Genomic DNA, 13262 nt, shown 5'->3' with positions numbered 1-13262 from the left:
ATTTTTTAAATCACAAAAATAATTTATATTTTCAGTAAATATCAATTTACCCTTTTGTTTTTATACATTTTTCAACCCAAAAAATAAATGTAGAGAGGAATGTAGAAAGTGGCACCGGACCTCTTTGAGGTGACATGTTTACTTTTACCAACCCAAAAGTGTCCCTTATCATTTATTTTATATTATTTGGGCCCACCCATCACTTTTATTATTGAGCAGTATACTTATTCCCAATTTCAAACCGTGATGTGCGCGCAACCTCGGATTACCAATCAGATTTATTTTACTTTATTTATTTTTTATGTTTTCAAAAAACAAAAATAAAAACAAAAATAAAAATAGTGATAAAATAATTTAAGAGACTTTTTTTTTAGTCCATAATATTAAGATTTTATAAGATAAATAATATATAATATTTTTATAACAATTAAGACCCTTCAATATTTTCACAGATAAATTTTGACTCAGATAATTTTTACCCGACTCAAAATAATTTCAAATTTAGAGAAATTTCAAAATTCTATATGATCATACCAAAAAAATTTCAAAATTTCAATGTGAAAATTGAAATTTTTTCTAGTCGGAACTGAAATTTCTTTGCGTCAATTTTTTTCTATAAAAATATTAAGGGATCTTAGTTATTAAAAAAATATATTTTAGACTTTTCCTATTACACGAAATTTGAGATAAATGTTTCACTAACTTCCCCAATAATTTATAGTGATATTTTAATTACAAACCGAAGTTCTCAAACAAGACCTAATACTAGCGATCCATTTATAAAATTTGAAAGTAAATAGATCCAAACTATATCAAATGAATAATTATAACAACAATGTTACAAACTTCTAAAAAACACAATTCTCACAATCTCCACTCATTTATAATTGGTCCAAAAAGGAAATAAATAAATAAAAACACATAATTGATCCATATCATTTTGAGGGTCATGGGGGTTCCCAACCTTGGGGTCCCAAGCATTTTTCTAACTATAAGTTAAAAGATCATTATGGGCTATTTTAGAAAGATGATTAAAGTCATCTTCTAGTTTTAACCAAATTTTAATCATATCATCTCTCACATTTTTTACACATCTTTCAAAAAAAATTAAATAATTAACTTTTAATTATCTTCCCAAAATAGGCTTATATCTCTATTTATCTATCTATATATACACTGTCTGTCTATCTATCTGATTCCATCACTTATACCTAATTTCAGAATGAGGTTAAAAGTAAATTTTTTTGATTTTTAGTCACATCACTTTTTTATTTTTTTACATATTTTCATAAAAAAAAAATTAATTTTTAACCAACGTTCCAAAATTATTTTTATTTGTCTAACATTATGTCTATTTATTTGTTTATTTATCATCAATATATTCACTTGTCATTATATTATTTATTTATGTGTTACTCATATTATATCGTGTCCATCACTATACTGCTGGAGTCTTCCCGGCGAACTTTCCCATGCTATCTCATTGGCTTTTGTTAGAAAAACAACTATTTGATGTTTGATTGTTATTCTGTCTTCATACCGAGGCTATATATGGAAATTCACGTCTGAAATAAAATAAAGTAAATTATTATTTAAATATTAACCCATTTTCTAATTGAAAATCAACCGTGCAAGAGGTAATTATTCAGTAATGGAAAATGCTAAAGACCCCAAATAAATTATCAAATGTTCTACCAAACCTTTCACATGGGTGTATGACCCACGCACATGTGATTTGTATGAGTCTCACACCCATGTAAGAGGTTTAGTAGAATATTTGATAATTTATTTGAAATCTCTATCATAATTCTTCAGTAATTTCAGGATATAAGCACGTAGTATTCTATAGTATTATGATTGGTAAATAATGTGGGTAAATAAGGTATTGTATTGAGTGATTAAAAAACATGAAAAGACATATTAAATGATAATTAATTAAGAAGTATAGACGCATGGTACTCCGAAAATATTTAATAATTTCCCGTGCAAGAGACATCTAGCGGCGAATGGAGAATATTTAGATCATATTTGTTTGGCTCTTTAGGAAATAAAATTTAATTAATAGTCCGTGAAATCTATCTAAAAGGTATTTAGTTTAGAATATGAGTGAGGGAATTAACTATCCCCTTTGACTAGTAATCCCCCATATTAGTTATGAAAGGGTTGAGATTAGAAATTGAGTAATGAAATTAGTAAAATTTTAAATAATTTATAAGAAAAATTTATATTTTTTAGAATAAAAACATAAATATAATATTAAAAAATACTAAAACTTAAAAAATATTAATTGTATATATTAATATTATCTATATATTATTAGTCTGATAGTGTACAAACAAACACTCTTTATTATATATTTTCAACTTAATAACACTACAGTAATAATATTTTCACTCAACCCGTTGTACTATTTAATTTCATCTGTCATTTTAAGCTAAATAAACGTGGCATTAAGGTGGATAAATTTGAGGGAAAACGAAAGATACAGTCACTAACATCGTATATTCAGAACACTGCCCAATAACAACAAGCCACATAACACAATAAGAATGAGAAAAGAGAACTACTAGAGACCCACCTATTTATGGGATAAATTTCCTTTCATATCTCATTTTTCCATACTTCTCAATATTATTGTTGTATGTTTCAATCTGAAGTTGCATTGATAATTGTTTATCTCATAGGTCTTACAATAAAGGTCACTAATGTAAATATAACGCCATAAGAAAATTATAAATATAAAAATAAATTATATTTTATTTTATAAAATGAATGATAAATATAATTAAATTTAAACCGTCTATTTTATAAAATAAAAAATTTGCAATTTGTTCCCATGTTTATAATTGTCCAATGAAGTTATTTTTTTTACTTTTATGACCTTCATTGCAAAGCTTATGAGATAGATAGTTCAAATAATCAGTGTAGATTCAAATGTATGGAGGAGAGTTTATCCCCATATTAATAATGTGGCCTGGGAGTTTGGCCCACCACCATTAAGGCTCCGTTTATTTTGATGTAAAATGTTTTGGTCAAAAATATTTTACTATTTTTTTTGTTGTTTGGTTAAATAAAAAACAAATTAACAATTTTTATGATTATTTTTTTCTTGCATTATTATTCAAAAAATGCCTTATTTTTAAAACATTCATAAGTCAATTTTTATAAAGTTGGCTTTTACTCACTAATTTTTTTACACATTTAGCATTTTCAAATAAATATCTTAATTCACTAAAAGTTATAAATAACACATTATTGAATCAAAGTTTCTCTTTAAGTAATAAAATATTTTTGTCAAATATCATTCAAATGCTGAAATAAAATAAATATGTGTAAAATCAATTTACAAAAATATTTTACATCGAAATAAATTGAGTCTAAGTGTATAATAAATAAAAAAAATGACATATATGATGCCACGTTATTATAGGTAAATTTTTAAAAAAAAATTAATCTTAAACATTTTTTGTGAGACTGTTAAAAAAAAAATGATGAGAAAAATAAAATATGTAGTTAGGGGCACGTTGTTGGAGGACAACTTGGACCAACGAATGACGTGCAAATGGAATGATACGAGGAGATGGGGATCGGTGCAATAATAACCGTTGGATGTCACACGTATTACGTGTGGAAACACTCTGTCTGTGTCACTGCCTTAATCGGCGGGATCAAGCTATTAAAGTTCACGTGTTGACGTAAGAGAGAGAAAGATAGAGACAGAGGAGGAAAGTAAATTTTTACGCAGTAAAATTATGTTACAAATCTCAAATTATTCATCAAATTTTTCACATGAATGTTCGACTTATACAAACTCATAAGTGTGTAGATCTTATATTCATGTAAAAAATTTAGTATAAATTTTGATAAATCATTTAGGATCTCTAGCATAATCCAAATGTTTGTGTGTTTGGTAACGTTTACGTTTTCAGTTTATATTTACAAAAATTTTATAAACTGGTTTTTGTTTATTTTTAGAAAAACATAAACTACAAACACGTTTGGTAATTGACAAAATGTTTACAAAAATTTAAAAATATAAAAAAGAGTGAGAAATGGCAAGTGGTGGCAAGTGGCAGTGGAAGACGGTGGTGAAAAGTGGTGACGGTGGGTGGTGGGTAGCGGGTAGCAAGTGGTGGTAGGTGGGTGGGTGACGGTGGTGGATGGTAGCGAGTGGGTGGTGGTGGGTGGTGACGGGTGGTTGGTGGTGGTGGTGGTAGTGGGTGGTGGTTGTGGGTGGGTGGGTGACGGTGGCGGGTGGTAGCGAGTGGGTGGTGGTGACAGGTGGGTGGCGGGTGGGTGGTGATGGTGGATTGGTGGGTGACGGTGGTGGTGGTGGGTGGTGGGTGGTAGCGAGTGGGTGGTGGCGGTGGTGGCAGGTAGTAGTGGCAGGTAGGTAACGGTGGCGGGTGGTAGGTGGTAGCGAGTGGGTGGTGGTGGTGGTGATGGTGATGGTGGTTGTGGGTGGTAGGTCGGGGTGGCGGGTGATGGTGGTGGTGGCGGCGGGTGGCTGGTGGTGGTGGCGGCGGGTGGCTGGTGGTGGCAAGTGGTGGTGGTGGTGGTGGCAAGTAGGTGGCGGGTGGTGGTGGCGTGCGGTGGATGGTAGTGGCGAGTGGTGGATGGTGGCGGGTGGATGGCAGGTGGGTGGTGGGTGGCGGTGGTGGTGGTGATGGTGGTGGCGAGGGGTGGGTGGTGGCGAGTGGGTGGCTGGTGGGTAGTGGCGGCGGGTGGTGGCTGGTAGGTGGTAAGTGGTGGTGGCAGGTGGTGGTGGGAGATGGGTGATGGATGGTGGGTGGTGATGGCGGAAGATGGTGGTGGAAAATGATAGCGGGTGGTGGCTAGTGTTGGGTGGTAAAAAAAAAACCAAAAACGGAAACACATTTTTTGTGTTTTCATTTTTTGGTCAAATTTATAAACTAAGACCACTGATTTATAAATCAAAAATTGTACCAAACAAGTTTTTATTTGAGTTTTTTAAATTTTTGTAAATATAAACAGAAAACTGAAAACGTAAGGGTGTGTTTGGTAACGTTTATGTTTTCAGTTTACATTTATAAAAATTTTATAAACTGGTTTTTGTTTTTTTTTTGTTTATTTTTAGAAAAACATAAACTACAAACGCGTTTGGTAATTGACAAAATGTTTAAAAAAATCTAAAAATATAAAAAAGAGTGAGAAATGACAAGTGGTGGCAAGTGGCGGCGGAAGACGGTGGTGGAAAGTGGTGACGGTGGGTGGTGTGTAGCTGGTGGTGGGGGGTGGTGGCGGGTGGATGGGTGACGGTGGCGGGTGGTGGGTAGTAGTGAGTGGGTGGTGATGGCAGGTGGGTGGCGGATGGCGGGTGGTAGTGAGTGGTGGCGGGTGGGCGGTGGTGGCTAGTAGGTGGCGGGTGGTAGTGGTGGTGGGTGGGTGGGTGACGGTGGTAGGTAGTGGGTGGCAGCGAGTGGGTGGTAGTGGCAAGTGGGTGGCGGATGGTGGGTGGTGGTGGGTGGTGGCGGGTGGGTGGTGGGTGGTATTAGTAGGTAGGTGGGTGGGTGACGGTAGCGGGTGGTGGTGATAGGCGGGTGGCGGATGGCGGATGGCGGGTGATGGGGGGTGGTGATGAGTGGTGGTGGTAGGTGGGTGGGTGACAGTGGCGGGTGGTAGGTGGTAGCGAGTGAGTGGTGGTGGTGGTGGTGGTGGGTGTTGGGTGGTGGTGATAGGTGGGTGGGTGGCGGATGGGTGGCGGGTGATGGTGGTGGTGATGGGTGAGTGGGTGACGGTGGCGGGTGGTAGGTGGTAGCGAGTGAGTGGTGGCGGTGGTAGTGGTGGTGGTGGTGGTGGATAGGTGGGTGACGGTGGCGGGTGGTAAGTGGTAGCGAGTGGGTGGTGGTGGCGGTGGTGAGTAGTGGGCGGCGGTGGCAGGTGGGTGGCGGGTGGATGGTGGGTGATGGTGGTGGGCGGCGGCGGCGGTGGTGGTGGCGAGCGCCGCCGCGTGGGTGGCAGGTGGCTGGTGGTGGCGGGCGGTAGATGGTGGTGGCAGGTGGGTGGTGAGTAGTGGTGGCAAGTAGGTGGCGGGTGGTGGTGGCGGGCGGTGGATGGTGGTGGCGGGTGGTGGGTAGTGGCGGGTGGATGACATGTAGGTGGTGGGTGGTGGTGGTGAGTGGATGGCAGGTGGGTGGTGACTGGTGGTGGCTGGTAGGTGGCTGGTGGTAGCGAGTAGTGGGTGGTGGTGGCAGGTGGGTGGTGAGTGGTGGTGGCAGGTAGTGGTGGGGGTGGGTGGTGGTAGCAGAAGACGGTGGTGGAAAATGGTGGTGGGTGGTGGCTAGTGTTGGGTGGCAAAAAAAAAAAAAACTGAAAACTCAAAATGAAAACACATTTTTTGTGTTTTCATTTTTTGGCCAAATTTATAAATTGAGACTACTTATTTATAAATCAAAAATTTTACTAAACAAGTTTTTATTTGAATTTTTAAAATTTTTGTAAATATAAACAGAAAACTGAAAACGTAAGTGTTACCAAACGGCACCTAAGTATTATCAAACGGCACCTAAGAGTTCGTTTGAAGTGTGAGTTGATTTTTTTACTTTTTTATTTTTTGGTTTTTTAGTTTGGGACTAAAAAGTCTCTATTTGGATAGTTTTTTGGGTTTTTTTTAATTTTTGTGAGAGAAAAAATAAAATTATTAGAGTTTGAATGTGACATTTTGTCTTATTGAGTTAAAAAGTCTATTTTGTTATTTTATAGCTATTTTAGTCAAAAAGACCCATTTTAACTTATGTCCAAAAAAAAAATTACAATTACATCCACGATTATGAGGTCGTTTGGAATGTGAATTAATTTTTGACTTTTTAGTTTGTTTTTTTTTTATTTGGGACTAAAAAGTCTCGTTTGAGATAATTTTTTTTATTTTTTTTTACTTTTGTAAGTAAAAAAATGAAATGATTATGATCTGAATTTTTTTGACTTATTTTTTCTTTTTGTGGCTAAAATAATTTTTTAGCCCCCAATTTTTTGAGTTTTTTTTTAATATTCTAAAAAAATTAAAAATAGAGAATTTATCAACTTTTAAAACTATTTAGGAAACTAACCTATTTTTTAAAATTACATTTTAAAAATATAAGTTTAAATTAAAAATCACATTTTCAACATACAATTTCAATTTGAAATCGCATATTGAAAATCCAATATCATAGTGAAATCTATGTCATCATAAAATCACATTTTTAACATGCGATTTTAAGTTGAAATTACATGTTGAAAATGCGATTTAAATTTAAAATTGTATTTTTAAAATGTTATTTCAAAAAGTAGGATAATTTCCTAAATAGTTTGAAAAATAAGTCAATTTTTTAAATGTTTTGTTTTTTAAGAATATTTTGGTAAAAAAAAAAAAAACCCTCCGAATTTTTGTATGGCAAACGAGTGTAATATGTTAGGATAAGGGTTGTTTTATGAAGTATGTTAAAAGTTTTTTTTTCTTTTTTATATATATATAAAAAAAGTATGGAGATGATGTGTCAAAAAAATCAAAAAAGTGAAAAAAAAAAACCCAAAGTTCTGAAAGCATTTGTTTGGGAAGTGCCTTGACTTTTTAATTTTTTTGCAATTTCAACATGGAGTTAAGGGCAAATTACATATACACCCCTCGAGGTTTGGCTAAATTACAGATGCCCCCTGAGGTTTGAGAAATTACGAATTCCCCCCTGAATGCTATATTTGCATAAGAAATTAGGGGGTAATTTGTTATGAAATATAAACCTCAGGGGGCAAATTGTTATGAAAATACAAACCTCAGGGGGCGGGATGTAATTTCTGAAACCTCAGGGGGATATCTGTAATTTAGCCAAACCTCGAGGGGTGTATATGTAATTTGCCCAAAAAAAAATGAATAAATTACAAATACACTCTTTGACGTTTGATTATAATATAAATCGCTTCCTGTAGTTCTGAAAATTACATTTCACCCTTTGAAGTTTCTAATTTTATAACAAATCTCCCATTTTATTAATAAATTGTCAAGTCAATTAACTGTTTTTAATGATATTAAAAATATGTTTCAATTAATAATTTTGGTAATTTTATTATTGTATAGGAGAGTAATACTGAATTTCAATTTTTCAGTTAATTTTGTTAAATAAAAAATTATGACAGGGGGTATTCATAATTTTTCAAATTATAGGGAGCAATCTGTATTTTAAGAAAATCTCAAATGGTGTATTTGTAATTATCCAAAAAAAATTCAACATGTTGTCCTAAATTATAGTGTTGCACTTTATGAAATAAAATAAAAATTTTTAAAATTATAATCATGAAACATAATGAGAAATTAGTTTGTGTCAGTGTGTACAAACACCAAAACATATAAAATTACAATATGATTTGGACTTGTTGATTAACATTACAAATTTTAAACCTGCTGATAAATGTGTCCTTAAGGCAATCAGTTAACAAAATCTTAAATAATTTTACTTCGTCGTGAAAGCCCAATAATATTGGGCCCAATACAAAATGACCTTTTCCAGGTGTCAATCAATTCTGGATGAGAAACGACAGATATAAACAGCTTGTTGGGCCATGTATTTTTAAATTGGATTTGGGAATGGGTCCTCTAAAGTGGGCCCAGCCCAACGAAGTTTAAAACCTTTTTATTTTATTTATTTCGTGTAAAATTTATTATTTATTATTTATTATTACTGTAAAAAAAAGTTCGAGGGTTTATCTTCAATATTTGGTAAATATTAGGGCTGAAGTGGTGTTTGAAAACACTATTTCAGAAAATAAACATGTATATAAAAATAAAGTTAAAAACAATTTATATTTAGAATAATATAATTTAAAATAACTTGACTTTGGTTAAAAAAATCTCAAACTCTGAGGATACACAAGAAAGGACTATTTTGAGAAGATGGTTGTTTTTAACTTATTTGTTGTTACATTATCTCTCACATTTTTTACACGTTATTTTTTCAAAAAAAAAAAAAAATCAATTTTTAATCATCTTTCCAAAACAATCCAAAATCCCCCCTCCTTTTATTTATTTAATCCATGGGTTGGCTAATATTTTGGAGCTAAATAATCCCCAAAAGACAAAATAGGCTACATAAGCCAATAAGCCAAAATAATATTTTTTACCCATAATCATTACACTTTTTTTTCTTACAAAAGTCAAAAAAGTCCCAAAATAAAAACTAAACAAGGCTAAAAAAGACCAAAAACAAAAAAATTAGCTAAAAAAGGTAATGCCAAACGAATCCTAAATTTATTTATTTTTTTATAACCCTTCCTATCCAATGTACGTTTCATATTCTTTTAATGAGTTTGAGATTTTCTTAAGTTGGTTATTCAACTTAAGAGAGCAATTTGGATTCAATAGATTCATTTTAGGACCGATTTCGGTAATTTGGATTGTTCATTTTTTAAAAATTGATTAAGTATAATATTTATGTAAAAAACTATTATTTTTGCATTATTTTTATTGTTATTGAAATTAATTAATATATAAATAGTTAAAGATACAACAAATCACAATAGAATACAAATTTGAAACATTAAATGAAATTAGAGTCTAATGTGAATGCATTTAAATGTACTTCCTAAAACCTTATATTATTTCTTACGAAAGAAAAATTATTAAAGCCAATCAAAACCTACCCTATCAAAAATAAAATAATTAGAGACATAACAAATCAAAATAAAATAACAAATTTGAATTAATGAAATTAAAGTCCAAAGTGTGAATGCATTTAATTACAGAATCTTAAAAAATTATTATTTTTCATTAAGTCCAAATGCATAAAAGAGTAAATACATAATACACACAGATGGCTCACAAGGGGATAGGGCCCATACAATATGTGTGGGGACATATTTTATGAATGACAGCATGTGGCCAATGTGACGCTGAAGTGTTAGCCGAGATGTCACATGGCCTGGTCATGAATACCGAGGTTATCTCGGCTAGACCGAGATTATCTGTGGAGATACCGGAATCTGAGATAAGCAGATAAGGGACAAGAATCCTAGAACATGAGAGGATCTCATTCTAGATAAAGACAAGGCTGAAGAAGAGTTTATTTTTATCTAAATAAAGGTTCATGATGAACATTGAGCTTGAGTTCACTGAAGTGAGACTTCTAATGGGGTCATGTCACAGCTGGTTATAAAAGGAAGGCACCATTGCGGGTATGAAATGAGTTCTTCATTGTGAGATTAAACACAATTTGCTATTTTTTAGAGATATTAATTGCTGACTTGATCATCAGAGTGCCTCCGGGTGGACGAACCACCGTCGGATTCTTATATTTCTATGACAGGTTGTTCGGGCTTAATCTATTCTACCGGTACTCTCCAGTTGAGTTCCCCGTTTGGTTGTATGGTCGGAAATCAACACCCACAATTTGACATCGTCTATGAAAACTTAAGGAGAATGGATGGCCAACAACGGGTAAGGAGAAAAGATCGAGGACGATGTTCCAGACAGGAGTGGTAAACATGCCGATCTTAACATTGAGGAAGAAAACCATAATGAAGGGGCACGGGATCAGAATCCCGAGGAGAAGGACGTCGACAAAGAAGGAGACGCCCCAAAGAAAGCAGGCCGAGATGAGTATTACGACGAAAGTGACCTCCAAGTATGAAAGGACATATGCCTGAAGAGGGACGACGAGATGAAGGGGATGACAAATAAGTTGGCAGACCTACAATCAGTTGTCAACTTCATGATGTAAAACAATGCAATACAACCACCCTACCCGTTGCAGGACACGCCGATACCAGCGGCCAAGACTGACGCCCAAAAATGAGGGCAAAAAGTGATCCCAATAGTCCCTCAACATGACAAGGAGAAGGAACGTTCACATCGGCCTTCACAGGATGTCGGGCGAGTAGAGTCAGTGAGAGGTGAGTCTCAGAGAACGCCTCATACCAAGGGAACTTATGTCAAAGAACATCGGCACGTCCAAGGGAAGGGACTTTGCTCTGATATAGTGAATGAAGAAAAATCCAAGATGACGCACCACGACACCAGAAGCAGTGTGCCAAAAAGGTTGAAATCTGTGATAGCCGAGCTACTAGACGAACGAATGAGGATTTGAGGGACTACCTCCAGAAGAAGCGACAAAACGCCGAGGTCACATCCCCCCTCAGGCCGAGAACACCGTACTCAGTGGAGTTGGATAGGTTTGAGGCCCCAAAGAGGTTCCATATGCCGAGCTTTTAGATTTATAACGGTAAGTCTGATTCGAATTTTCATGTCGACTTATATCTGAACTCAATGGCTTTGTATACTGGAAATGAGCAGTTGCTGTGCAAGGTGTTCCCCTCATCTTTTGGGGAAATCGCATCGAATTGGTTCCACAAGTTGTCGAAAGGAACTGTGAAGAGTTAGGAATACCTGGTTGAGATGTTTGTGGCCAGGTTTGTTACGAATAAGTTGCAGCCATTAAGGGCAGACTCCCTGATGGCTCTGAAAATTGGTGAGGATAAAAGCCTTAGGGCATATGCCAAAAGGTATTATGAGGTGTTCAACCGAATACCGGGATGCAACCAGAAGCTAGCAGTCGTGTCTTTTAAGACCAGCTTGGAGGATGAATGCCCTCTCCGGAAGTCACTGGCGAAAACTCCACCAAAAAGTATGGAGGAGTTTATGGCTCAAATTGAAAAAAACGCCAGAGCAGAAGAGGATACGCTGGGAACAAATGTGCCAAAACAAGAGAAGAGAAACGGCTCGCCGAAGCGAGGCTGAGGTAACACTGGTTTTAACAGATATAAGATGGGGTTGAAGGCTGTACAGGTAGTTACCACTGTGCTCCGAATCCCGGTTTACAAAGTTTTAGAAAGAATCAGGAACTAACCGTATTATAGAGCACCTGAGAGGGTCTCTGGCGAGTTTATGTGAAGGAGCCTTGGGAAACACTGTGCCTACCATAATGATGATGGATACTTGACTCGGGGGTGCAGGGTTTTGAAGACGTACTTGGAGGATCTGGTCAGACAGGGTCATCTGCGAGACCTAGTAGATGAGGCTAGAGTAAAGGAAGAGTAGGCAAAACTGCCCCAGGCAGCGGCAACTCCACATCCGCCACCGCCACCACCACCACCACAACAAGCAGATGGACCTCAGGTGATCAATGATATTCATTCAAAGGTTAATGAGAATGAGATGCGTAGAGAGACTTAGAGAGCGAGGCACCCACAGCATATGTATCAAGTCCAGCAGAAGAAGCCCAGGACCAATAAGTACTACGGACAAATGGTCTTTTTTACGAAGGCAGACTTGGATATGGTGTAACATCCACACAATGATGCCTTGGTAATAACGCTGAAGATTGAAGATTGCCAAGTAAGGCGTGTGCTGGTTGATCAAGGTAGTTATTGAGACATCATGTATGTTAAATGTTACAAGGAACTTGGCTTTCACCCAGATGACCTGGAACAATCCAATAGGCCGATGGTTGGATTCAACGGAACGTCGACATGGCCTATAGGAGCCACGAATTTAGAAGTGCAAGCAGACATGAAGAAGGTAAGCACAGAGTTTACAGTAATTGATACCTCCTCCCCGTACAATGTTATCTTGGAAAGACCATGGTTGCATGTAATGAGTGTTGTTCCCTCAATGCTGCACCAGCCGTTGCGATTCCCAACAAAGCATGGAATTGAGGAGGTTAGGAGAGACCAGGTGCAGGTAAAAAATTGCTCCATGGCAGCAATAAAATCCACCTGCAACGTGTGAGAGGCAGAAACAATAGAAATTGAAGATGAGGACATTAAGGTCCTGGATGACGTTGGCAAATAGCTGGCCGACAAGAATGAGGAAGCCTTGAAGAAAATTATGGTAAAAAAAGATGATATAGAGCGTTTCTTCCTCTTTAGCTCAGCCTTAGCCGAGGAGGAAGAAAGAGAGTTGGAGGCTTTCTTGCGAGCAAACATAGAAGTGTTTACCTGGACGCCATACGAGATACCTGACATTGATCCTGAGATCACTTGCTATAGGCTTAATGTAGACAGGTCGGCTAAACCTGTCACTCAGCGGGTAAGGAGGCCGACGTTGATTCATGTGGAGGCAGTAGAGGAGGAAGTGGACAGGTTGTTGGATGCCAAGGCTATTCGAGAGGTAAACTACCCAACCTGGCTGTCTAACACAATAGTTGTGAAAAAAAAGAATGAGAAGTGGAGGGTCTGTGTGGACTTCACCAGCTTGAATAAAGCTTGTTTTAAAGACAACTTCCCTCTACCTAAAATTGATTAACTGGTGGATGCTACTTCAGGGCATGGGAGGATAA

At 36.5% G+C, this 13262-nt stretch overlaps 1 protein-coding gene across 1 annotated transcript; it reads left to right on the top strand.

Moving 5' to 3' along the window:
* Positions 1–12361: 12361 nt before the first annotated feature.
* Positions 12362–13262, top strand: LOC145806943 (uncharacterized). Its single transcript, XM_082904811.1, has 3 exons — positions 12362–12664; positions 12776–13093; positions 13248–13262. Exons 1-3 carry the CDS (start codon positions 12362–12364, stop codon positions 13260–13262), a joined length of 636 nt encoding a protein of 211 aa, XP_082760937.1.

This window comes from Camellia sinensis, chromosome 14, assembly GCF_055761805.1.
Source record: "Camellia sinensis isolate YWXY chromosome 14, ASM5576180v1, whole genome shotgun sequence".
NCBI classification, from domain to species: Eukaryota; Viridiplantae; Streptophyta; class Magnoliopsida; order Ericales; family Theaceae; genus Camellia; species Camellia sinensis.
This window is presented reverse-complemented; position numbering and strand designations above follow the sequence as displayed.

Coding starts and splice junctions, on each gene's coding strand:
- LOC145806943 (XM_082904811.1), top strand. CDS start 12,362: ATGTATGTTAAATGTTACAAGGAACTTGGCTTTCACCCAGATGACCTG. Junction 12,665..12,775: donor TTAGGAGAGACCAGGTGCAG/GTAAAAAATTGC, acceptor GTTGGCAAATAG/CTGGCCGACAAGAATGAGGA.